Genomic DNA, 27,827 nt, shown 5'->3' with positions numbered 1-27,827 from the left:
CTCATAAGGAACATTCATGCCATGTTTGGTTTCATTCCATTCAGTGGTTCTCTAAAAGAAGTCGTTTGTATGCATTTCCCGTAGGGTCCTATGTTAAACTAAGTCCCCTGCTGGCGGCCATTTTGAATGATAGATCGGCTACAAAGTAACAACACTTGGTCAGCACCTTATAAGAAACATTCATGCTATGTTTGGTTTCATTCCATTCAATGGTTCTCTAGAAGAAGTTCAAAATGTAAAATGAGCTAAAAATGGTTGTGTAAACTTAATCTCTCAACTTTTCAAATTATGACCATATAAATTTTTTCTGACAACAAATATGAAACTAGAGGTTGAATATATGAACTTAAAATCATTACAAGGATTTATAAATTGATAAATATGTTCAACCCATAGTGGTAGAATTTAAGTAGGTTTTTCTCTATGAATGAGATTTTGAATAAATAAGCTATTCATCTGTGGAAAACTTCACATTCTTTTACATATATAATTAATTTACTATGTTGAAATAGACCACTTTCGAGTTCATCCGTCACCGGAAAAAACTCGTCAATTATACGCGCCTTTATCACCGTCATTTGTGCGTTTAGGGGCGTCGTCACTTCCTTCCAATGTTGAGCGAGTGGTTGGAAAACTATAATTCTATATTGTACGGATTTATTCGGCAAATTGAATTCTCAAAAGTGACAATCAACACTGCTGTCATTAGGGAATTGTCAGTAAGTACCTACAGAGCACCCATTATTTCTAGTTTATCCTGCACAAAGACGATCACTCAGACGCTTGATGAACGTTAATAGTGCAGGGATACAGGCGACCCCCTCTATCTGGTAAATGACGTCATAAAGGCGTACATAATTGACGAGTTTTTGACGGTGACGGATGAACTCGAAAGTGGTCTATTAGTTTTGGTAAATAATTGTTATTTCATACATTTCTCTCGTTACTATCTTTGAATATGGAATAAAACAAATAGTCTTTTATTTCGGTAAAAATGTGGTTTAATAGACTTTCTGAATACTGATATTCACTTCTGCCAATGGTATTAGTAATTGTTTAATATTTTTGCAAGCTGCTTTTTTTTATTAACCCTTTCATCGATGAGTCCCCGTTTTAAGGGATTGGAAAACCTCTTTTATATTTTTCGCTCAAAACAGTGCAAACACAAGGTATCTTTGTTGAATACCCATATGAAAGTGTAAATATGGCGCTTCCATTTGTTGAAAACCGTGTCAAAATCAGAGGAAATGTACGGAATTTAAAAGAATTTGAAATGAGAAAACATTTTTTTTTAAAGAATATGGAAGACTTGAAGCCAAACTAGTATACTTTTTTGACATAAAATATTGCTTTATTTACAAAACACTTGGAATGGACATCGTTCAGTATAAGGAATTTGTACAGCCTCATTAATTTTTCAAAATTTTGCCGTTTTGGGTTAAAAAATTATGATTTTGGGTCAAAGAGCAGAATTTTGAGAATTTCACCCAGATAATGCTGCTAATTGGAATATTTTATAAAGAGAAAAAAATGGTGTAAGTGAATAAATATGATGAAATAAAGACACAAATAACTACAGACAAGTTTTATTGACATTTATTATGAAGATCTCTCACTTGAGTAATAGTAGCAAGGGAAGCCATTGTCTCAGAGTAGATTCTGTCTAAGCAGCTATCGGTGAAAGGGTTGAGATCTTTTTTTCTTCTGCTATATATGATACTATATCTATTTATTTCATCATTCCTTTTCAATCATAAATTTCCATGTTATAAGTTTTTATTGTTAAATCATTACTAACCTGGTAACCATAGAGACGACCTTTCATGACCTCCCTGGAATCTTCTACTTCATCCCATGTTACCTCCATAGCAGTTGAATTAAAAGCGTCTGCTAATACGTTACCAGGGGCAGCTGTTGGCACTATAAAAAATAATTTATTCATGTAAATTCTAAATCTAGCAATCTTTTCTTTTTTTCAAATATATAGGAGATGCAAAGTAATTTCTATATATCAATAAGTTTTCTAAAAAAGTAAGAAGAATTAAAGGAATAAGTATCATGAAGACACTTCTTTTAGTCTTAATTCCTTCACAATTAATTTGAATACATCCAATCCTCCCACCACATTCAATTTTAAAACAGCATGTTGTAGATTTATATATGGGATGTGCAGTTAATTTTGACATAATTTTTACTGGTTTGATTGATTTTACGGATAAAGTATCAAGTGCTTTTATTAGGATATTGCTACTGTAAACTTTATCCTACTTACTGCCTTCAGAGGAGTAAATCATAGCTGAAGCATTGGGACCACTTCCAAGTATATTCCAGCCTTGTATTTTGATTTCATACAACAGATAAAAATTCTCCTCTCCAACCTGGTAAACAAAATGCGTTTGCTTCCAGGAGTTGACTCTTTTCTGTAAGATATCAAATATTGAATACATGTACTTGAATGCTTTAAAAATACCACTAATACAAAGACATACATTATATTTTTTTAAAGCTTTAGATAGCATTGACTTAAACTGGATAATCATATCAATTATCAAGGCCTTTCTTAAATTGAAGAGCCAAAACAGTTTTAACTTTAATTCATTTGTTTACCCATAGCACTAGATGTTATACCTATACAAATGGATTAAATCATTTTTGATTGGTGACAAAAATTAGAACAAGTTTGACTATATTTAGAATTAGTCTGACTGTATATTTTTCAATAAAATTTTGACTGTATATTTAAAACTATTCTACCTGTTTGTTTTTAGAACTAGTTTTACTGTTTAATTTGAACCTGTTTGACTAAATATTAAAAACTAGTTCGACTGTATATTTTGAACTAGTTTTCCTGAATATTAAGAACTAGTTCGACTGTATATTTTGAACTTGTTTTCCTGAATATTTAGAACTAGTTTGACTGTATATTTAGAAAGAACTAGTTTGATTGTATATATTGAACTAGTTTGACTGTTTATTAAGAACTTGTTTGACTATACTCCAAACTAATTTGGCTGTATTTTGAACAAGTTTGACTGTATATTTAATTAGTTTGACTGTGTATTTAATTAGTTTGACTGTAAATTTAATTAGTTTGACTGTAAATTTAGAACTAGTTTGACTGTGTATTTAATTAGTTTGACTGTAAAATTAATTAGTTTGACTGTAAATTTAGAACTAGTTTGACTGTAAATTTAGAACTAGTTTGACTGTATATTTAATTAGTTTGACTGTAAATTTAGAACTAGTTTGACTGTGTATTTAATTAGTTTGACTGTATTTTGAACAAGTTCGACTGTATATTGAATTAGTTTGACTGTAAATTTAGAACTAGTTTGACTGTATATTTGATTAGTTTGACTGTAAATTTAGAACTAGTTTGACTGTGTATTTAATTAGTTTGACTGTATTTTGAACAAGTTCAACTGTATATTTAATTAGTTTGACTGTAAATTTAGAACTAGTTTGACTGTATATTTAATTAGTTTGACAGTAAATTTAGAACTAATTTGACTGTGTATTTAATTAGTTTGACTGTATTTTGAACAAGTTTCGACTGTATATTTAATTAGTTTGACTGTAAATTTAGAACCAGTTTGACTGTATTTTGAAAAAGTTTGACTGTATATTTAATTAGTTTGACTGTAAATTTAGAACTAGTTTGACATACCGTATTCCATAATCTATCATCATTACCCTCTTGATGTTGTCTCCAGTAAACCATATATCCACCACTCTGATGACCTCTGTCTTCATATGGCATTTCCTAAAAAAAACCAACATTCAGTCAATTTACAAGCTGCTTTGAGCACTATTAGAAATATTGTGGTGGCCAGTATTTATAAGGTGGAGGAAATAGAGTACCAGGACAGAATCACAGACGTGCCACAGGAAAAGTGGCAATCATAATCAATATTGGACATCAGTGCACCTGCCACAAATGGGGTATAAACCATTCCATAAATTAAAATTACAGTTGGGCATCAAGTGTTTTTATTTATATGTAAAGAAGGTTAAACACAGATATTCATTGCATAGAAAAGAAGTAAAATCATTGACTGCCTAGACTAATCATCGTATATTGTATCTGAGAAACATAACTTTATGCTAACTTATCATGAAGTTTTTTTTCTCACTTTCAGCCATTCTAAAATGGGTGTCTATAAAACAATTCTCTTGTATTAAAGGTAAATAATTTTTTGAACTTCATAAAACCATGATTAAATTGCAGTATAAACATCATATAATTATGACTGTTTGTTATTGTATAAATGTTAAAATGTCTCTTGCGATTGTGAATTATTCCTAAACACAAAAAAAAATTATGCTGAAATGAAAATCGTTAATTTTCTCATTGCTGCAATACTGTAAATTCAGAAATAATTGAGATGTTTTTATTATTGTTAAAATATGACAGGGTTATAAAGGGCAATAATTTAAACTCACATTTTGATTTTTTTCCCTATGAATTAAACAGAACAAAATCGCATTTTAGGCTTAAATATTAAAAGCATGCAATAATTTCTGAATTTACAGTAGATTTAAGAAACCTGTATTCAATTAACATTAGAAAAAAATGTTCCTGTTAAAACTTACATTCCATATAATATGAAGGTCTCCAACACTACCATTTCCACCATAAATCAAAGATGGCATTGCAATGGGGGGAGCTTCCATTGTCTTTGTTAATGCTGAAATAAAAATAAAATATGTTTACACCAGAATACTGTCAAATTGTTAAATGCAACATATTTTATACATGTACTGAAAATAGGGACATTTCGGCTTTTTTTCTTAAAAAATAAAAAGAAGTAGAGCTTCAATATTATTGTGTTCAACTTTGACTCATAGTTTCAATCCTGTATTTTAATATATTTTAATATTCATTTTATGGAAATTTCTAAAATAATGGAAATTTACTTAACATGTTCTATTTTTGGCACTTTCTTTAAAGTCACAAAATAAAACTTAACATGAAGACAGCCTTAATGAAATGATTTACAAAACTAAATATTTAATCAGTTCAACTCACTGGAAATCATTTGACTAATGAAATGTGATACGAGTGCCAATGAGACATCTTCCAATTCAAGTCACAATGTGTAAAAATGAAAAATTATACATGTAGGTCAAATTATAGCCTTCAACACAAAGCTCACACTAAACAGCAAGCTATAAAGGGTCCCTAAAATGAATAGTATCTGTATTTACCTGATGGATAACTTTGAGGACTTATGCCAGCATACCCATTTTTAGCTGCCACCCTGAACTGGTATACATTGCCTGGTTTTAGATTTTTTACAAGGTAACTTCTCCTGTCTGGTCGAGCTTCGCCTAAAGGCATCACATCCCTTTCAAAAACCCCTAAAATATAACAAGACAAAGCATGTTAAATACAATATTTTGCTGTCAAATTAAAATTTATCATAGTAACTTTTAACTGAGAAACTAAAAGACTGTTTTTTCACTAAGCCTGAAAGCTTTTAAAATAATAGACAACTTTCGAGTTCAATGTATTTCCGTCAAAAAGTTTGGTTTGAGTGAACATCATTTGTGTGTTTAGGGGACTTCTGTTCCAAAGTTGAGCGAGAGTTGGGAATACTATAAAGGTATATAGCACGAATTATTCAGCAAATTGAATTCTCGTAATTGTCTTGTGGCACTGCTGTCATTAGGGAATTGTGATTAAGTGCCTACAGAACAAATGTTATTCTAGTTTATCCTGCACAATGACAATCACTAAGACACTTGATGAACATTAATAATGCAGGGATACAGGCGATCCCCTCCATCTGGTAAATGACATCATAAAGGCTTGCATAATTGACGATTTTTTTCTGGTGAAGGACAAACTCGAAAGTTGCCTATTCTATTTAGGAATCAAGTTGTTATTTTGGCAAAAGAATCTTATCCTTTGTTTGATTTAAACATTATGATTTTTTAAATAAATTTGATTCACATAATCATATGATATCTAAGGTATGAAAATATGAAACTACAGGGCTAAATAAACTTACTCCCGCCATCATCATTGTTTATATACTCCCAATTTGTCATCACACCTTCTTCTCCTTCTACACGAGATTGTATTGTATAATAATCTACTGGTAACCCATTTGTTCTACCAGGGAACCAGTTTATCCTTAAACTAGTGGTCATAGTGGAATCAGCTTTCACACCAGCAGGCTCTGATGGAGGACCTAACATAAATATATATTTTTTATCAATCTATATTCAACTTATTAATATGTAAAACAATCCCCTCAAACATTTTTATCCATAACAGTCTCTTTTCTATAAATTTTTTTCTTGAAACTCGTTTAACTCCTTATCTGTAAGCAGCCTGTAATGTACATAAAGAAATTAAGATGTGGTATCTATGAAGGCTTGATTGATTTAATTCTGATTTCTGTTTATCCAAGATAAAACTTCATAATTCATATGAAGAATTCTTTCTATCTTCTTGGGTGCAGTGAGAAAATATTGTATTTATGTGTGGATACTTGATTTCATCATTTGGTTTTATGTCAGTTTTCTTTAATACAAAATATGTTTTTGAATGAACACTTAAAATTCCCATGAATTCCACAAAAATGACTTCCAATGAATTAATCTAATTTTTCCTTTTTCTTTTAATGTTTGCTCTTTTTTGGCAAAAACCTTGCCATATTTCAAGATTGCTATAAATCGTACCTAAAATCTTGAGAAATCCTGATGCTTTTGCTTCATTGACAGGAGTTTTGGCAATACATGTATACGTTCCTCCATGTTTGAAATCAATCAGTTTAATCATCAGTCCTGTATAACCAGGTCGAACAATCTGAAAATATCATTCTATAAGTAATAGTTCTAACTAACAGCTTAAGAATGTACTTAGTGAGGTTTAGGATTTTTTGTCAGATGTTTGGACTCTTTGGTTTTTTCTTTTCAATACAGGGTAAAATATTATGTCCCATGACACTCATCTTTATTTTCATATAAGAACTCAATAGCTCATAAAATATCATTTACCAAAATTTAAGCAGATTCTAAATTTCTTTTCTTTCAATTTGAGACCCAAATAATACCAATACAAAGTAAGTCTCAGTCAGCCTTTCAATACTACATGTACATAGTATTACCTGAAGGCTATAATGAAGATTACTTCTAGTAGATTTTAACTTGTGATTTTTTTTTTTATAAATTATGAATATTTTAAGTTACCTGTTCATAATGGAAATCTTTTGTGATATTAATCCGATGACCATTTAAATTCCACACATAAACAAGATCAAGTTCTTTATCATAAGATGCCTCACATCGTATAAATTTTGTTTCATTTTGCACAGCCTTATCATTTACCGTTGGTGGTACACTAATAACAACTTGACCTACAAAGAAAACACAAATTGTAAAACAGCTGATATTTTGTATTGTAAACACTCATATGTTGTAAAAACACACTCACACACCCAATACTATTTCAAAGTATTAGAAAATTGGAAATATGGCATACACATTAGAACTGACTTTATAAATGTTATGCTGTTGACCAAATATGAAATAATTCCGTTGAGTAGCATTGGGGGAAATATATTGATTAAACATTTCAAATTCATCTGCTAACTGGAATAAGTTATCCGAAAGGATTGAATAGTGCTTACAACTGTCAAATCTCAGGCCAAATATTATGTCATTCTGTTCAGTTGTTTCTGAGAATAAGTTGGAAGAAAGTTTTGTATTTGAAGACACCCCTTTTACAACAAATAATTTTTTTCTTAGCACTAAATTATGAATAGACCAATTTATGGCTATGATAATAATTTCAATGTGTATGTTTTTATGCACATGCATTATATAAGACAAACCTTTAACAAAGAGTCTTCCTGCACTTTCAGTTGATCCTAAATCATTTGTAGCTTTACATCTATAGACTCCTGCATCGGCCATACTAAGACCAGTAATAACCAAATCTCCATTCAGTTCCCGTTTAAATTTGTCCGTAGATGATATTTGACTGCCACCTATATACCATTCAATAGTTGGTGCAGGAGCTGCCTCAGGACGACACTGAATTGTTATGTTTCCATTTACGGCTCCATACATTTCTGCAGGTAAAGGTTTCTTGTTGAATGTTGGCTCAAAAGCTGAAAATAGTATATAAACATTGTAAAAAAAAACCCATGTAATGATAACTAGAGACTTCAAATGGCAGACAGACAGACATATAGAGTGCAAACCTAACGTCCAATTTAACTTTGTTGGTAGGGGACTTATAAAAAAAGATTCTAAATATAATTCAACAAGTATCTATATATGGTGAACCAATACCTGGAGTAGTAATGGTGTCTTTGGGTAACAATGGAACAATGGGTGAATACTGAAAGGTATTCACAGTTGTCTTTCACTAGATAAGTAAATTAAACATTAATAAAGATAACAAAACAACAATAAAATCTTCCAATGTGGTGATTGATGGGTGTTGTTGACTTTCTTATTGTATAATTCAACATTTAATTAGAAAACAAACTTTTTTTATTTCACTCACCTAAAACTCTAAGTTGTGCTTCACTCATACTGGTTCCAAGGTAGTTTTCTGCAGCACACTGATACATTCCATTATGTTTCCGTTGTAAGTTCAAAATTGTTAAGGCATTTCCAGCAACAGTTATTTCCCCTGGAATATTCTGTATAATTTTTCCGTCCTTGTACCAACTGTAAGTTGGGTAAGGATATCCTGATGCTTCACATGTCCATGTCAAGTCACTGCCCAGATCTACATGTTGAGCTCGTAATGGAACTAAGTAATAAGGCACAGCTAAAAAAAGTAATTAAAACTACTGTAAATCCAGAAGATTAATCTTATTTTGAGATGTTAAAGTATAGATACAGATGCTACATTTATAATGGTGATTTAAGAAAGTTCTGCCTACAAAAAATGCTATCAATACACCTTATTGTTGTTCCCAGCTGGCCTGAGAATCTGTCCTATTGACATTATACAACAATCACTTTTCTATTGTGGCATCAGATATTTTATATTATGATGTCAAAATTTTACGGAAACCTGAATGATGTCCAGTAATGACATAAATATAGCAATAAGGTGTGTATCTAAAATGCATTTTTTATTTTTTTTGGCAAAAACTATCCTGGTCGCTATATTTTTGAATTGACAGTACATAAATCAAATTCATTCTCTATACTATTTTCTCATAATTCACATCTCTTTGAAGTCTTATTAATTTGTGTTTAAAAAATCATTTGCGTGATTGGATAATGAGCCACATACTCTAATATAACTTTTTTCTAGGACCTCTCCATCAAAGATTTAGAAAAGTTAATTTAATTGCACCAGTCATCCATTAAAGCAAAATACCATTTGTTTAGATAATTAAATATCAGTTTGAAAGACAAAATGGTATCAGTTCTCTCTAAAAAAAAATTCCAGTTAAAAAAAAAAAATATTTAGCTTTTAATGACCTTAATTTTAAAACAAGTAATAAAATATACCATAAAGACGAAGATACAAGTTTCTTTGATCACTGGATGTTGTGCCTCTAGATACAATACACACATAATTTCCTTCATCTTCTGGTTGAGAATTCTCAATTGTCATGACACGATTAAAGTCACTAAATCTAGCATTTGCAGGTATTTTGCCTCCAGGTCTAGCCCATTGATATCTCCATGTTCCTAAATAATTCACAGCCCTGAAAAATACACAAAATTAAAGATAATGTTTCAGTAAATATTTGTAAAGTTTTTCTTAGTTTTGTTGAGTTTCATTATATTTCTATTTAAACAGTATGGGATTATATTTTTTACAATTAGATATTGTGTCTAAGGCAATAAGTCAAATACTAAAATACTGTTTGAAAGGCTGTTGAAAGTACTTGGTTTAGAAAATCAAAGATACAGTGTAACACATGTATGTACAGTCTGTATGGTTTACAATGTAGCACATGTATGTACAGTCGGTATGGTTTACAGTGTAGCACATGTATGTACAGTCGGTATGGTTTACAGTGTAACACATGTATGTACAGTCTGTATGGTTTACAGTGTAACACATGTATGTACAGTCTGTATGGTTTACAATGTAGCACATGTATGTACAGTCTGTATGGTTTACAGTGCAACACATGTATGTACAGTCTGTATGGTTTACAGTGTAGCACATGTATGTACAGTCTGTATGGTTTACAATGTAGCACATGTATGTACAGTCGGTATGGTTTACAGTGTAGCACATGTATGTACAGTCTGTATGGTTTACAGTGTAGCACATGTATGTACAGTCTGTATTAAGAACCAAAGACCATAGAACATTTACAATGAAGTTGACATGTGCAAATGATGTGGTCTTCAGTCTCTGGTATACACTGGATTTTTTAAATGACAAATATTGAACAGCTCTGAATATTCAAAGTGTTTCAATTGGTTACTATGAAACTTGGACATACATTAACTAGTATACCTCCCTTCTTTTGGTTAGGGGTATAATTATACTTACGATCCATAAGCAAAACATTCCATCCTGACATTGAATCCTTTCAATGGACGTTCTGGTGACACATATATAAAATCATCCATTATTTGTGGTCCCCAGTTGGTCATAGGAGCTGAAAAATAAGAGTCAATTATTGCCTATAAATATGCCAAACCTACATATAATGCAACACAATAAGACAAACAGGATCTATAAGAAAATCTATAATCAATAATATAAGAATCTTAATCAGTAATTCAGTCAGTGTTAAGATCCCTTAAAATTAATTCTTTCATTTCAAGCAACATGGCAAACTTGAATGAAAAATTAAAAAAATTAATTAACAAAGGAACATAACTACAGAACAGAGGAAGTGATAGCGCCCAAATTCAATCTGTTTTTGAAAATAATAGGCATTGTGAAATAATCTTATAACATTTGGTTGAGGCAAACTAATGAAATTTTAGCAAGATTTCTGTTTAAAAAAAGGGACATAACTTGAAAAACATTGAAACGGACATCATTCAAATCTAATAACAAAGGACCATAACTGTAGATTCATGTAAGTGATGCAACAGAAATTAGATCATGATTGTGGCAGGTAATAATAAGCATTGTGTATAAAATTGATAAAATTTAGTTGAGACAGAAATGGTAATTTTTTCCATTTATAAAGGACTAAACTCAATAACAATGAAAGTGACACCACTTAAATGTATCTGTGATTGATGGTAATTAGCAATGTGTATAATTGAACATTAAGTTGAGGCAAATTTAAAGATCGGACGTACAGATGGACAAAGGTTGAACTTAATTCTCCCTACACCGTGAAGGGGGCATTAAATCTGGAAGATCAAATAACAATGATACATGTCATTAGTACCAGTAAAAAAATAAACAACAATAAAATTGAGAATGGAAATGGGGAATGTGTCAAAGAGACAACAACCCTACCATAGAACAAACTACAGCAGAAATTCACCAACAGGTCTTCAATGCTGCAAGAAATTCCTGCACCCAGAGACGTCCTTCAGCTGGGCCCCAAACAAATATATATACTAGTTCAGTGATAATGAAAGCCATACTAAACTCCAAATTGTACACAAGAAACTAGAATTAAAAATAATACAACCCTCACAAAGGCCAGAGGCTCCTGACTTGGGACAGGCTCAAAAATGTGGCTCGGTTAAACATAACAGGTTATCTATTATTTTAAAACCAGATGCTCCGCAGGGCGTACCTTTATACGACCGCAGAGGTTGAACTCTGAACGGTTGGGCAAGTATGGACACAACATTCAAGCTGGATTCAGCTCTAAATTTGGATTGTGATTAAATAGTTGACACAGCATAGGTTTCTGACACAGAATGAATTTGTTCTAATGAACTTAAAATTTTTGTTTTCTCTTAGAGCAATTCACTATGCTGTTGAATATCAATCCTCTCAAAAAAATGTTTAAAGAAATTTTCTTTTGATTTATGAAATTTCAAATGAGAAAAATTGAACCCAATTTTTTTAATCACATCCCCCTTTCCCTTATTCCAAAACTAATCTCAATTAAAATTTCTAATGAAGTTTGCGACAGTAACTACTCATTTAAATACATCATAAAATATTAAGATGTAAAAAAACTGCTTGTTATCACTGAATGGTAAAGATTATTTTAATTTATCAGTTGGTAGTAAAAAGTGAATATACATTGTATATTGTATATAACAAAGATTTAAGTTGATTCTGGACAAAGAAAGATAACTCCAATTAAAAAAAATTCTTGCTATTGCACAATATTGTGCAATTAGATATTTCTTGCTTACTATTCTGGACAAAGGAAGATAACTCTAATTAAAAAAAATTAGCTATTTCACAATATTGTGCAATTAGATATTTCTTGCCAATGCGCAATACTGTGCAATTGAAAAGACTTGCTATTGCACAAAGAACCCCATTTATTCAATTTTTGATGAAATCAAACAAAGTTTAATTTTGGACGCCGATTTGGACCAACTTGGAAACTGGGCCAATAATCAAAAATCTAAGTACATTTTTAGATTCAGCATATCAAAGAACCCAACCGATTCATTTTTTGTTAAAATCAAACTAAGTTTAATTTTGGACCCTTTGGACCTTAATGTAGACCAATTTGAAAACGGGACCAAAAGTTAAGAATCTACATACACAGTTAGATTCGGCATATCAAAGAAACCCAATAATTCAATTTTGATGAAATCAAACAAAGTTTAATTTTGGACCCTTGGGCCCCTAATTCCTAAACTGTTGGGACCAAAACTACCAAAATCAATAACAACCTTCCTTTTATGGTCATAAACCTTGTGTTTAAATTTCATAGATTTCTATTTACTTAAACTAAAGTTATAGTGCGAAAACCAAGAAAATGCTTATTTGGGCCCTTTTTGGCCCCTAATTCCTAAAATGTTGGGATCAAAACTCCTAAAATCAATACCAACCTTCCTTTTGTGGTCATAAACCTTGTGTTAAAATTTCATAGATTTCTATTCACTTTTACTAAAGTTAGAGTGCGAAAACTAAAAGTATTCGGACGATGATGACGCCAACGTGATAGCAATATACGATGAAATTTTTTTCAAATTTTGGGGTCTTATAAAAATTGTTAATTTGTCTTCCAGATTTTGATTATACAATTAAAAGCAGTAGTCATAACTAAGAAATTAATTTTTACCTTTTTGCATAACAACCAATTTGATAACTCTGCTGACTCTACTAGGGGCTTGAGAGTTTCCTAGAGAGGAGGTTGTCAAACTGGTCAACGACACCTGGCAGTAATAGTCTGAAGTATCAATCAATGTCACCTCTGAGAAATACAATCTACCATTGGCAGACATGAAGATATATGGTGTTGTTTCAGTAATTATCTCCCTTGGTGGACTTCCTCTTAGCCACATGTAAGTTGCAGCTGTAAGTAATAAACAGATGCTTTTGAATTAATACAAATATCCATCATGTTTTATTCTCCATTTCCATGAAACTTTATAAAAGATTGATAGTATCTTTAATTGAGCATAATGATAAATTTTTATAATTATAAATTACAAACAAAGTGAACCAACGCCAGGTAAATCTGTAGCATGGTAGAGTCTCTGTTATTATAATTATTTACGATTTATTTGTTTCTTGATGCATTTCATTAAACAAATTATAAATGATCATAAATGGCCTTATATGGTCCCAAGTATAGTCTATATTTAAAGTTATCATAATTGGTTTTAACCTACAATTTCACAAGTTATTCTTTTTCAAGACTTTTACGAGTCGAAAAGATAATGTGAAAATAATTTGTCACAAATAAGATAAATCTTTTCTGAGTGAACTACATTCAGTAAATTTGAAAATCATGTAATCAAAGCACTACAAAGTGGACTAGAAAGAGATAAATGTGAAACAATGCATATGCAAAAATACACGATATTAAACGATCTTTTTATTGAAGCATGTGCTGTCAGTTTCCAGTTCTAAAAATCAGTTTAAATTGATCTGTTTCAAAGTTTTGGCTATATCCTGAGTCATGAAAAGAATGCTTATACATAATATTTTAAGCAAAAAGACATAATTCCTTTTTGTATTGTTTTAAAAGCTATGATTCATTGTGATATTGACAAACATATTTTACTCTAATCTAACATAGAAATAATTTGAACAGTCAATGTAGTTTGAGTATTTGTATTTCACTTATAAATACTATTAATTTTACCTGGATCAGCTTTGATAGCGCTACAGTGTAATGCAACTCCATTATATGCATTTGTATATACTGGTGCATCTTGTACATTAGAAAATTCTCCAAGAGCTATGAAGTATAAAAAGGTACATTTAGGTTTTGTACAAATACAAATGGTAAGTAAGAGAATTATGCTCCCCAGGAAAAGGGTATATATCTCTTTAGTCCTGGTTAATAGCTAGATAATGGAATAAAGATTATTTTTTCTAATTTAGGTTGTCCTTCAAAATTTATTTTGTGCCAAAAAAAGAAATCAAAACAAACTTGCAGCAAAATTAGAGAAAGTTATTTCATGATATTGCTTCTTGCATTTCCCCCCTCCCCCTTATACAATGTAATAGGATTCATTTCATACTAATAATCAGTCCATATACATGTACAAGTTTTTATATCTTTTCATTCTTGATCTGGATTTTAACCCAACCCAGTGTGTCAAACCTATAGTCTGTTTAGATATCTGTTAAAATTTAAATTCAATTAAACATCCAGAAACATTAAAAAAAATATTTGTAAATTATAGGTTATGTTATCTCTCTAGTGTGTACACAATGTACATTTATATATCTAAAAAAAAATCATTTCATTAAATTTCTGGAAACCTTAATGAACATTCTAAAGCTTACTTCCAAAAGCCAATTGGACTGGGTTACTAATGACTGTTCCTATGTTATTAGAAACTTGACACTGGTAAGTATATGCATCCTTTTCCTCCTCAGGATCCTGTATTGATAGCTTGCCATTGGTCATTGTGTATCTATTGTCTGTTTTAACTGTCACCTTCAATCAAAGAAATCAAAATTTTAACTAACCTTGCACATATATACTGTAAAATCAGAAATTGTCACTAGGGTTTTAATTTGGTTTATTTTGTGTTGAAAAGGGACATAACTTGAAAACATTAAAACGGACATCATTCATTCTAATAACTAAATACCATAACTGTAGATTCATGTATGTGATGCCACGGAAATAAGATTATGATTATGATGGGTAATATTAAGCATTGTGTATAAAATTGATAAAATTTAGTTGAGACAAACTTGAATAAGTGTGCAGAAATGGCAAATCTAGCTATTTTTTCCATTAAAGTCTCATAATACATGTAATACTTTGTCTTTTCAAATCCATGAAAAAAAGATGCTGTTGAAATCTCAAAGATGGTTTGAAATGCACACTACTGAAATAAGTTTTCTTCTTGAATATGAAAATTAATCAAGAATCTGACATTTCCATAGCATTTTGTCAGAAATTGTATTCATGGCCATCAGTAACTAAATCGTAATACTTTTCTTCTTACTAAAATGTTGTGCCTTCAGGTTCTAATACAATCATTTTATCATGCAATCAACCTTTCTACTATACTTATACAGGTGAACAGATAACAGGAAGTGATAAACATATACTAGACATATATAGTCCCCTGGTAATCTGCCTCTGTTGCAAGCCAACAGTTATGTCAATGACTATTTAGTTCACAATTAAATTTAGGGTTCCCATTGCGGCCCCTGTTTAGGTCATGCAGATTTCTTCATAAACAAATTCTACAATTGAGATGGGAAAAAAATTTACATATTCAATAACAGGATAAAGACGATAACTGTGTTGTGTCTTAAAATAACAGCTGTATATTGTATGAGGCTGGAAACAGAAGAAGTAATTGCTTGTTGAAGCTTGAAATTTACCTGTTTCTTAGCCTCGTACAAATACAGCTGATATTTAAAGACACTAAACCGTCCTTGGCTTTATCTTACCTCTTCTGCAAAGTTAAATCCTCTGTACCATTTATATTGACAAGCAGGATTACACATGGCACGACACTCTATATGAGCAATTGGTGTGCGTGATACTACCATCACACTTTTAGGCTGTGCTTGAAAAATTGGTCCTCTTTTTACATTGGTCAGATTTTGATATGCTACACCATATTCTACAAAAAAAGTTGTATGATTACATGTGATATTACATGACAGCATTATAGAAATACCTATTGTCCAATGGTCAAGTTAGATCAAAATTACTTATGGGTCTCAAAGCATGGAATGAAACATTAATATGAAAATACAATTTCAATCTAACATGTTATTGATAACTTAAATTAATGTTGAAAATTGACCAAATTTAACAATTTGAGAAACAGAGTATATAAGATTAAAAAAACTTGATTTATATAACTTCACGTTTGCCAAAAATTTAATGTCTCTTGAATTTACAGTATACTTTCAATGCCTTTGAGTTATAGAATTATCATTTATCAGAAAATTTTCATCATATTTAGCCCTTTTCTCTTTTCTATTTACCCTGTCTTAAAGACCAACAAATAATTTTATGGGGCTTTATCTAACACAGAAATAAAGTCCATCCCAGTTAATCTGGGATTTAACAAATGCTACAGGATGATGTGTGCAATAAGTCATTTTGATGATCAACTAGTACCGGTAATTATCCTCAAATAACAATAAGACTCAAACTCAAACAGGTCAACAATTAAATGCTTATTCAAAATCAAAGTTACAATAGCTTGCTACAATTTTTCAAAAGTCTTTTCTAATCTGTCTATCATACTTAATATTTTTAACATTTGCTTCAAACTCACCAAAAGTTCGCCTTTCCATAGTCAATCTATAAGCAAAGGTTCTTGGTATTTCACAAATGTATGGTAATACTTTGTTCTTCCCAGCTAAACTCCAACCATATTTACTTGCTGAAACAATTGAGAATAATTAATTCATTCATTTCTGTATACATATTTTCTAAATCAAATAACTAGTACAGCAAAAACTGTTTCAAATTGTATAAAATATCAATGTCAAATAGAAAATTGGAAATCTATGAAAGGTCTGACACTATCTGACTAAAATATATTCATGCACTATTACCAAAATAACAAGCTTTTAAATAAATGTTATAAATTGATGATATATAAATACATGTAATAGAAAAAGTAGAAAAAAAATGATAGGTTAGTGTCCTTGTTTTCTTGTTTTTGAGATATAAGCCAGTGAAAATGTGGCGGTCAAAGTAGATTTTTCATACATTTAAAATAAGTACCTTTTTTCTTTCAAAAACTATGAAAAAATAACAATGATTTTACATGATTTTGAAAATTAGTTTTAAGCTATATGTACTAAAGTTATGAAAATAAAAGTACATATAAGCAGGCAAAGTTTTAAATGAAACTATATGGATAATTCAAGAGAATTCCCATTTTATGAAAAAAATCAGAAACATAAGCAGCCCTCCTGAGTTAATTCCAATTCCCTCTGTAAGACATTATGACTTAGGAAAGCAGTGAAAGCAGATTTAGGGATTACTCATGAATAAAAAATATAAATGTTTTTTTTTCTTCAAATAACTACAATTTGAAATTAGAAGTTGGTGTTTTCTTGGTATTCACATGTTACTGCATTTAGCATCTTATGATTCACCCAAGTTTATCAATAAATTATCCAGAAAAATGAACAATCTTAAAATAACAAGAAATAAAATTATAAAAGTTCATGAATGAAGACTCCTGAAAAACACCCTTGAAATGAAATCTTTATGCTTACATGGTAGCAGAAAAATCCAGAAAGTTATTCCATGAAAGTCCCCTTATTAATTAAAACCAATGAAGCATTACTAAGTCTTGGCTCTTATGAAGTAAGAACTCCCTAAACAGAAGACAAGTAAAAAGTAAAATCACAAAAATACGGAACTCAGAGGAACATCAAATCAGAAAGTCCCTAATCACATGGCAAAATAAAATGACAAAACACATCAAACTAATGGACAACAACTGTCATATTCCTCACTTGGTAAAGGCATTTTCAACTGTAGAAAATGGTGGATTAAACCTGGTTTTATAGCCCTAACCTCTAACTTTTACAACAGTGTCATCAAATTCCGCTATATTAACAATGATGTTTGAACTTACTTAAATAACTGTAAACAATGACAACCCCAGGAGTCTTTTGAGCATTAGGTAACCAGTACTGTTGAGAGTAGGGTATAGGTGTTGTCTCTCCGTCCCAGTACCAGCTGTTTGTACCTGAAAAGTCCCGTATTCCTCGTGTATACCAACTATTTCTAAAATGCATATTAAATAAAGATCATGAGCAAGAATGATTGTTTTAAACAAAATGTATGCAATTGTAAGACAAAACAAGATTGCTAACCTTATTCAAGAATGAAACTATCTTGAACTAATTATAGTCTCAAGTTAGGAGTCTGAAATTCAGTTGTTGTTATTGGTTGCTGGCTGTCATATTTGTTCCCCTTCCCCCATAAATCAGGGTGTGGGTTTTTTATTATCTCTTGAATTGTTTTGTATTTTGCTATTTCTGGAACTTGTATAGCTTATACAGCATTTTCTCACTGTCTAATGTTGAACATAAAAAAACTTGATGAAGTTTACTTGCTAGTGTTAGAGTAGTTTTAGACAAATAATGTCCGAAAAATGTAGGTTTTAATAAAAGAAATGGCATAGGACTTCTGTCTACTTTTTTTAGAACCCCAATCAAATTTTGAAATCAAATAAAAGAAAATGGCCCTATTTACCTCTGATGAAAAATCATTTTCATTGGATAACAGTTATAAACTGGAGTCAATTCACAAAAATACTTATGACTAAAATTGATTGTAAGTATACTGAATTGTTCATGACTTATGATCAATCTTAGTTGTAAGTTTTTTTTGTGAAACTGACTCCTGAATATTTATCTCCAAATCAAATTGTTTGATTCCATGCAAAAATATTTGGAGAACAATTATCATATATAGATATAAGTTGTGGTATGAGTGCCAATGAGACAACTCTCCATCCGAGTCAGTTTGTTAAACCAAAAGGTCAAAGTACAGCCTTTCAAACAAAACCTTGGCTCACATTTAACAGCAACCCATAAAAGACTCCAAAAATTACAAATGTACAACCATACCAACAGGACTATCATACTCAGATTTGGAAATCTAGCACCAAAAATACTGGGTTTAATGTTTCATGCACAAATAATGTACTCTGATTTTATGACCAAAAGGCCTGAACAACACTTACACAGTTCAACTCTAAAATATCAAAGTAAAAAAATATAATTATAAATAATATCTGATAAAACTATAATACTGAAAAACATGTCGCAGAAGTCTTCAACTCTGACTGCTAGACAAATCTTTGAATTTATGAGGTCAAACAATGCTGTGGTGCAAGTTTATAAATATAACTGAACTTTCTAAGACTTCTGCCAAGACTAGATTAACCATTTTTTTTTTACAAATTTTGATTAACATACCTATAAAAATCATGATTGATCAGATAATTCTCAACAAAATTGTGTTCTGTTAAATCTGTGATACTTATCAGTGAAGCAAACATATCCTGCAAAATAAAAAATATTTTTCAAATAGATTGGAGTTAAGTATGAGGTCCATTATCACTGTACTAGTATACATGTAAATATTTTTAAGGGGCCAGCTGAAGGACACCTACCGGTGCCGGAGTTTCTCGCTACATTGAAGACCCATTGGTGGCCTTTGGCTGCTGTCTAGTCTATGGTTGGGTTGTTGTCGCTTTAACACATTCCCCATTTCCCTTCTCAATTTTATGTATACAGTCATGACAGTTTTAATATTTCAGTGAAATTTCAGTCCAAGGACCATAACTCTCCATAAAATCATCAGATTAGAATAAAACTCAAAATTGATCTGTAACTTGTCATGTTTAAACATTACACTAAATATTAAATAACTATTTTTAAGCACAAAGAAATGAAATGAGAAAAACTGATCAGACAGACAGACAGACCTAAAGCTCCCTTCAACTTCATCTGAATTATTACATTAGTTCCAGATGTTTGCCTATATCTTAGTCAATCATTCTATCAGTGTTTGCCTATATCAATAGTATTAACCATTTTCTCAGTATTTTTCAGAAGAATCACTGATGAACACTGCAACACAGGTCAAGATCAAAGATCAGCAGCAGTGGCCTGATTCTGACATCTTTTTATAATTTTAAAGAACAATGTATCTTTTAGTTACATACTTTGAAAAATCGATAAAACAGATAACGAATTTATAGAGGTGGTCCTTAAAGCCGCTGATTATTATTAGTTTTGAATGCTACACAAGAAGCATCAATGCTTATGATTTGGTGTTCAATGTTTGTTTGGAAAGGAGAAATAACTTACTCAGTCATCTTGTTTTGCCTTCAAGGGAAGTAACTTTCAACTGATATTTGATGTAAACATACATGTACATAAATTAGGCCGTTATTTTTCTCGTTTGAATTGTTTTACATTGTCATTTCTGGACCTTTTATAGCTGAATATGCGGTATGGGCTTTGCTCATTGTTAAAGGATGTACAGCGACATATAGTTGTTAATTTCTGTGTTATTTTGGTTTCTTGTGAAGAGTTTGGCAATCATACCACATCTTCTTTTTTATATGATTAATTAGAAATGAATTAAGTCAAAAAGTTATCTATTTAAACTTACAGCACATGACTTCCTTGCTTTTTCATAGGTCAGTTTAGGTGCAAAGACAAACTTGTAACATGTGTTATCAGTGCTAATCCAATCACTTGGACAATCTAAAATTGAAATATAGGTATGTATTGTAAAATGGCTGAGTATATTGTATATGTATATACATAGTTTGTGACAAATTAAACCCAACAGTTATATTTTTTCGTTTTTTTTTTAAATTTCCAATTGCCATTACTTCCTTAAAATTACAAAAGTATCTTTAACAATTCTGGATGTTTATTTAATTGTATACATGTAAGTGCATCATAAAAACTGGAGGCTCTCAAGAGCCTGTGTCGCTCACCTTGGTTTTTGTGAATATTAAACAAAGGATGTAGATGGATTCATGACAAAATTGTGTTTTGGTGATGGTGATGTGTTTGTTCATCTTACTTTACTGAACATTCTAGCTGCTTACAATTATCTCTATCTATAATTAACTTGGCCCAGTAGTTTCAGAGAAGGTTTTTGTAAAAGATTACTAAGATTTACGAAAAAATGGTTAAAACTTGACTATAAAGGGCAATAACTCTTAAAGGGGTCAACTGACAATTTCGGTCATGTTGACTTATTTATAGATCTTACTTTGCCAACATTTATTGTATTTAAAGTTTATCTCTATCTATAATAATATTCAAGATAATAACCAAAAACAGCAAAATTTCCTTAAAATTACCAGTTCAGGGGCAGCAACCCAACAACAGGTTGTCTGATTCATCTGAAAATTTCAGGGCAGATATATTTTCACCAAATAAACAATTTTACTTGTGTCAGATTTGCTTTAAATGCTTTGGTTTTTGAGTTATAAGCCAAAAACTGAATTTTACCCCTATGTTCTATTTTTAACCGTGGCGGCCATCTTGGGTGGTTGGACGGGTCCTGCCACACATTTTTTAAACAAGATACCCAAATGATAGTTGTGGCCAATTTTAGTTTAATTTGGCCAAGTTGTTTCAGAAGAGAAGATTTTTGTAAAAGATTACTAAGATCTACAAAAAATGGTTAAAAATTGACTATAAAGGGCAATAACTCCTAAAGGGGTCATTTGACAATTTCGGTCCTGATAACTTATTTGTAGATCTTACTTTGCTGAACATTATTGCTGTTTACAGTTTATCTCTATCTATAATAATATTCAAGATAATAACCAAAAACAGCAAAATTTCCTTTAAATTACCAATTTAGGGGCAGCAACCCAACAACAAGTTGTTGGATTCATCTGAAAATTTCAGGGCAGATAGATCTTGACCTGATGAACATTTTAACCCCTTGTCAGATTTGCTCTAAATGCTTTGGTTTTTGAGTTATAAGCCAAAAACTGCATTTTACCTCTATGTTCTATTTTTAGCCGTGGTGGCCATCTTGGTTAGTTGGCGGGGTCACGCCACACAATTTTTAAACTAGATACTCCAATGATGATTATGGCCAAGTTTGGATTAATTTGGCCCAGCAGTTTCAGAGGAGAAGATTTTTGTAAAAGTTAACGACGACGGACGCAGGACGCCGGACGCCAAGTGATGAGAAAAAAAATTAAAAATAATAATTGTGTTACATGTAGGTAAATACAGGATTTTACATATATATATGAAGGAAGGGTGTGTTCCCATTTCGCCTTAGTTGTGAGTCACAGGTAAAAAAGGTAAAAAATATACTAAGGCGATATGGGAATTGAACTAAGGCGAAATGTGAATTAAGATAAAAAAATTAAAACAATATAAAACAATTTTATAAAGTATGTTCCCTATTGGAATTTTGAAAACAAGGATAACAAATTTAAATAAACAAATTAAACCTCAGTGTTTTTATAACAATGCAAATAACATGTAATTAGGAAAGTGTTGAATTTTTATTTTTATATTCCTTTAATAAAAGTGACAATTTTTATGAATAACAGCTGTGAAATCAGAAAAAATCTAAAATAAAAACAGGAAATTTGCTTCTCTTGAAATATTGTATGTTTCATTTAATAAAAGCTGCAATTTTAGAAATATTATGCAATTGAAAAAATCTACGTATTTCAATTATACAGTTCACCATGGCCTAAGACCCTTGAGACTGCAAAAAAAAATGCCTTAATTCGAAAGCAGGAGATAAACACTCTACATAACAGACAAAACTGTCCCACAAATACCAAATACCATCACAAGACCGAGGACAAACAATCACTAACAGGGCTGACATAACAAGCTGAAAAATAGGGAAATTTATTTTCATGGGGCCCATTTCATGAAGCTGTCTTAGGACTTAGACATGTCTAAGAACAGACTTACAACATATCTTAGGGTTAGTGGGTTTCTCAAAGGGGTCCTTACTTAGGATGTCTTTAAGTCGTTCATAAAGTAAGGACTGCACGAGAGGTGCACGAGAGGTGTCTTATAATGGTCTTAGGATAGTCAGGACAGTAATTTACAAAATAGTTAACATTCTCTGTCTACATGTTTTGCAGCAATTATAATTTGTTATTTCTTGTTTACACCGATAAGCTGTAAATCTTAAGATAATAAAATATATAATCTAAAATTGTGCTTGTAATTCAATGCAGATTCAGAAATGAAATATTTGTTATGAATGTATAATATTTGTCTTTAATCTATTTATTGAAATATGAAATATTTCATACAGATTTTTTTTTATCTCTTATAAGAAACAACAAGACTTTATTTAATTTACGAAATATATCACATAATGGAAAAAAATACAAGTTTAATTGAAGATTTTTACATTAAAATAACAAATATCAAGTAATTGCAATACAAACAAAAAATAACTTAATTCCATTGTTTACACAAGTTCCCATTTCACCTTAGTTAATTATCTTTTACCTGAAAATTTGTACAAAGACAAAATGGGATTAATTTTATATAAAGATTTTGACAGCTAAGGCTAAATGAGAATAAGCCGAAGGAAGTACAAACATAAATGAATACCACATTTTTTAACAAGTACACATTTGTCATGTTTGTACAATAGAATAAAGAAAAAATATCAATTAATGCCATTTTGTCGTTCCAGAAGTTGTGACTCAAAAAACCATGTATGCTTTATGGGTATTTTACTTACTATATCTAGGATCTTGGGATAAGACTGTGGTTACCAGAAGTATCACCAGGCTGTATGGGATCATTCTAATTCTCTCTACAAAAAAATCGTTTCCATTAAAATTTGTACAACTTTCTAGGAATTTGTAATGTATACTGTTCATGCAGAAACTCCTTGGTCAAAATAAATTCCCCAACCCAATTAAAATACAAACAAAAACAATTCAAAACTTTGGAGCTGTGATGAATATAAAAGACATTATTTTTACCTCAAATTACATACATGTAGGCCAGTTCCTGGATAGGTTTTTTTAAAAGATGAATCGGTCATGTGATTTTCATCACCATGTGACAAATATTTATGAATAGCTATTTCCAACACATGTTGAGCAAATTGGTAATAAAGATTGATTTTAAACTGCACAAAATATTTGGGAAATTAAAATCTAAAAAGATGGTCACCCTTCCTTAATTACGGAACATGAATTATTTCTATACTACCTTACCGTGCTTACTGAATGACGATTTTGAAAGTGCTGGAAATTTTTAATAGAGCAGGGATACAGTTGCACCTTCCTTCTGGTAAATGATGTCAAAGGCGCCGCATGCCAAATGAGGATCTTTTCAGGTCAAATTATTCAGTTATGTTCTTTATTGTTTATATGTCGGTCACCAAATTTTTTTCCATGCCCCCCTCTTTCTTAAGGTCATACGATACAGTTTTGATCCTGTATTTGCAAGTTCGTGAAAATTTGCATATATAGGCTATTTTTTACCTGATTAAATCAAATATGTAATAAAAAATATACCTTCATGTGCTACTTTTTGAGTAAAATGAGGTAGAAATTTGGTATATTTGCTCAACATTCAGATTTGTGGTCGTAATTTCTTTTTCGAAAGAAAGACATAACTTTTTTGTTATGAAAGATAAATACAAATTGTTTTTTGTTAAATAATTGGTTATTTCTGTATTTTATAAGTATCTTAAATAATTAGGCATTTTTATTCAGAAATAACTCATATTTATCAAATGTTTATGAAGTAAGGAAAATACGTCATTTTTTGCTGCATGTTTATCAAAATTTAAAAAAAATCCTCTATTTACAGTTTTATAAAATTTGGGTCACATAATCTCCCTGCAAAATGAAACAAATTGCTGTTTTGAAAAATAGGGGTCAATGAACTCGTTTTCAAATTAAATCAGTTTGAATGATAAAATCAGTCGAAAAATGCATCTTTTCCCAATATGTCACAGTTTGACGTCGCGAAAATAACATTTTACGTTAGCAACGTCATTACCTCCCCTGTAACTGTATCGTATGCCCTTAAGTTTCAAAAAGTTGGACACCCCCTTCATGCCCCAACATTTTAAAGATCTCTCTCCCCCTCTTTTGGGATAACAAATGAAGTCCCTGTAAAAATTTATTTTTTAAATTGACAAACAAAATTTCAATTTCATCTGTCATGCCATGAAAAGCCCATGAGTATTTTCAAATTCCGATTCATGATGATTTATTTCATAGGAATTTCTGATTTCAGCAAATTTCAGCAGTTTTATAGTCATTTAGTGGTTAAATTGAATTTAGGAAATTATTTAGCTTGACAGTGACACAAAGGAATTAAAAATATTTGTCTCACCTTCTATTCAATAACCCTAATAAATCTCGTTATGCAACAAATAATCATTGCTTGTGAGTCAACCTGTTGACATTTTACGGAAGCGCGATATTTTCTGATATTTACCTGTTTACCTTTTTCAACTCACCTGTGCACGATTTACCTGTGGGTATTAGCTTAACTTGTCGTCGATTTCTGTTCTAAGAAACAATACAAATCACAAAGTTACACTGAAACATGCGAAACTATGAAAAAAACTTCGTCAGAATGTGGCTCATAACATCGTATAGTATTTCAAAACAGTTCCATGTGCCTGGGGCATTTAAACCATTCAGACGCTTGGGTGATCAAGATTATTTGAATGTTTTAGTTTGAAGAACTTTTAAAAGCGGGAAATACAAATTTATTTTTATACATTTCTTGAAAGTATCATGAGGGTCTCAATGGAGGTCATACATACTTTTATGCCTTTCCCTTTTGTAAGATAACTTTTCTCTAATCTTTTGTATTCATTTCACACATATTTTCTATTTTTTATATGTGGGTCAAAATGGGGGTACCAATTTGTAAAGCAAAATATTGTCCTATGAAATATTGTACCACAAGACAATATTTCATAACCATGTATCATGAAATATTTGTATCATAATATATTTTGTGTGAATTCATTATTGAGACAATATTTCACAAATAAATACTATGAAATTATGTCCTGTTAATAATAATAATCTTTATTCGTCTGACAGGGCCGTAGCGTAATGGAGGCAAATGAGGCAAATGCCTCACTTCTGAAACGACGACCAAACTTTCAAATTGTCATTATTTTACTTATGTATTTTACATTATCAATATGCGAGTTTCGAGTTTCAAATTATCTACCGGCACACTACATACAGTGTGTCCAATCTTCAGCAGCGATTGCAGCTTTTACCATAGCAGTGACGGTAAAAAAAATAAGTGTTCCGAATACAAATCAAAATAAAACCAGATGCTCTGCAGGACGTAGCTTTATACGACCGCAGAGGTTGAACCCTGAACGGTTGGGGCAAGTATGGACACAACATTCAAGCTGGATTCAGCTCTAAATTTGGATTGTGATAAAATAGTTGACACAGCATAGGTCTCTGACACAGAATGAATGTGTTCTAATGAACTTATTTTTTTTGTTTTCTCTTAGAGCAATTCACTATGCTGTTGAATATTAATCCTCTCAAAAAAATGTTTGAAGAAATTTTCTTTTTATTTATGAAATTTCAAATGAGAAAAATTGAACCCAATTTTTTTAATCACATCCCCCTTTCCCTTATTCCAAAACTAATCTCAATTAAAATTTCTAATGGAGTTTGCAACAATAACTACTCATTTAAATACATCATAAAATATTAAGATGTAAAAAAACTGCTTGTTATCACTGAATGGTAAAGATCATTTTAATTTATCAGTTGGTAGTAAAAAGTGAATATACATTGTATATTGTATATAACAAAGATTTAAGTTGATTCTGGACAAAGAAAGATAACTCCAATTAAAAAAAAATCTTGCTATTGCACAATATTGTGCAATTAGATATTTCTTGCTTACTATTCTGGACAAAGAAAGATAACTCTAATTAAAAAAAAAATTGCTATTTCACAATATTGTGCAATTAGATAGTTCTTGCCATTGCGCAATATTGTGCAACTGAAAAGACTTGCTTTTGCACAATACTTAATATAATAATTTGAGATCCTGATTTTGACCAACTTGAAAACTGGGCCCATAATCAAAAATCTAAGTATTTGTTTGGATTCAGCATATCAAAGAACCCCAAGATTTCAATTTTTGTTAAAATCAAACTAAGTTTAATTTTGGACCCTTTGGACTTTAATGTAGATCAATTTGAAAACAGGACCAAAAATGAAGAATCTACATACACAGTTAGATTTGGCATATCAAAGAACCCCATTTATTCAATTTTTGATGAAATCATACAAAGTTTAATTTTGGACCCCGATTTGGACCAACTTGAAAACTGGGCCAATAATCAAGAATCTAAGTACATTTTTAGATTCAACATATCAAAGAACTTAACCGATTCATTTTTTGTCAAAATCAAACTAAGTTTAATTTTGGACCCTTTGGACCTTAATGTAGACCAATTTGAAAACGGGACCAAAAGTTAAGAATCTACATACACAGTTAGATTCGGCATATTAAAGAACCCCAATAATTCAATTTTGATGAAATCAAACAAAGTTTAATTTTGGACCCTTTGGGCCCCTTATTCTGTTGGGACCAAAACTCCCGAATTCAATACCAACCTTCCTTTTATGGTCATAAACCTTGTGTTTATAAATTTCATAGATTTCTATTTACTTATACTAACGTTATGGTGCGAAATCCAAGAAAAATGCTTATTTGGGTCCCTTTTTGGCCCCTAATTTCTAAGCTGTTGGGACCTAAACTCCCAAAA

The 27,827-nt window shown here is 31.0% G+C and overlaps 1 protein-coding gene across 3 annotated transcripts in view; it reads right to left on the bottom strand.

Annotated features, from left to right (window-relative positions):
• The window catches only part of LOC134707480 (contactin-like), a 32,837-nt gene extending 7,118 nt beyond the window's left edge, over positions 1-25,719 (bottom strand). Inside the window, exons 1-22 of one of the 3 annotated variants that reach the window (XM_063567241.1) lie at positions 25,524-25,719; positions 23,781-23,855; positions 20,691-20,785; positions 19,487-19,572; positions 18,136-18,287; positions 16,816-16,923; positions 15,974-16,149; positions 14,846-14,999; positions 14,196-14,291; positions 13,167-13,400; positions 10,493-10,601; positions 9,490-9,689; positions 8,525-8,794; positions 7,845-8,123; positions 7,201-7,367; positions 6,691-6,817; positions 6,015-6,197; positions 5,209-5,361; positions 4,594-4,688; positions 3,668-3,763; positions 2,273-2,420; positions 1,799-1,920 (exon numbers count right to left, since the gene is read on the bottom strand). In XM_063567241.1, the coding sequence (XP_063423311.1) occupies positions 1,799-1,920; positions 2,273-2,420; positions 3,668-3,763; positions 4,594-4,688; positions 5,209-5,361; positions 6,015-6,197; positions 6,691-6,817; positions 7,201-7,367; positions 7,845-8,123; positions 8,525-8,794; positions 9,490-9,689; positions 10,493-10,601; positions 13,167-13,400; positions 14,196-14,291; positions 14,846-14,999; positions 15,974-16,149; positions 16,816-16,923; positions 18,136-18,287; positions 19,487-19,572; positions 20,691-20,785; positions 23,781-23,844 (3,114 nt within the window). In that variant the 5' untranslated portion in view covers positions 23,845-23,855; positions 25,524-25,719. The other 2 variants (XM_063567242.1, XM_063567243.1) reach the window with 2 other exon arrangements.
• Between the last annotated feature and the right edge of the window lie 2,108 nt (positions 25,720-27,827).

Source organism: Mytilus trossulus, chromosome 2 (genome assembly GCF_036588685.1).
Source record: "Mytilus trossulus isolate FHL-02 chromosome 2, PNRI_Mtr1.1.1.hap1, whole genome shotgun sequence".
NCBI lineage: Eukaryota > Metazoa > Mollusca > Bivalvia > Mytilida > Mytilidae > Mytilus > Mytilus trossulus.
The sequence above is the reverse complement of the archived record's forward strand: the minus strand, read 5'-3'. Positions and strand labels throughout refer to the sequence as shown.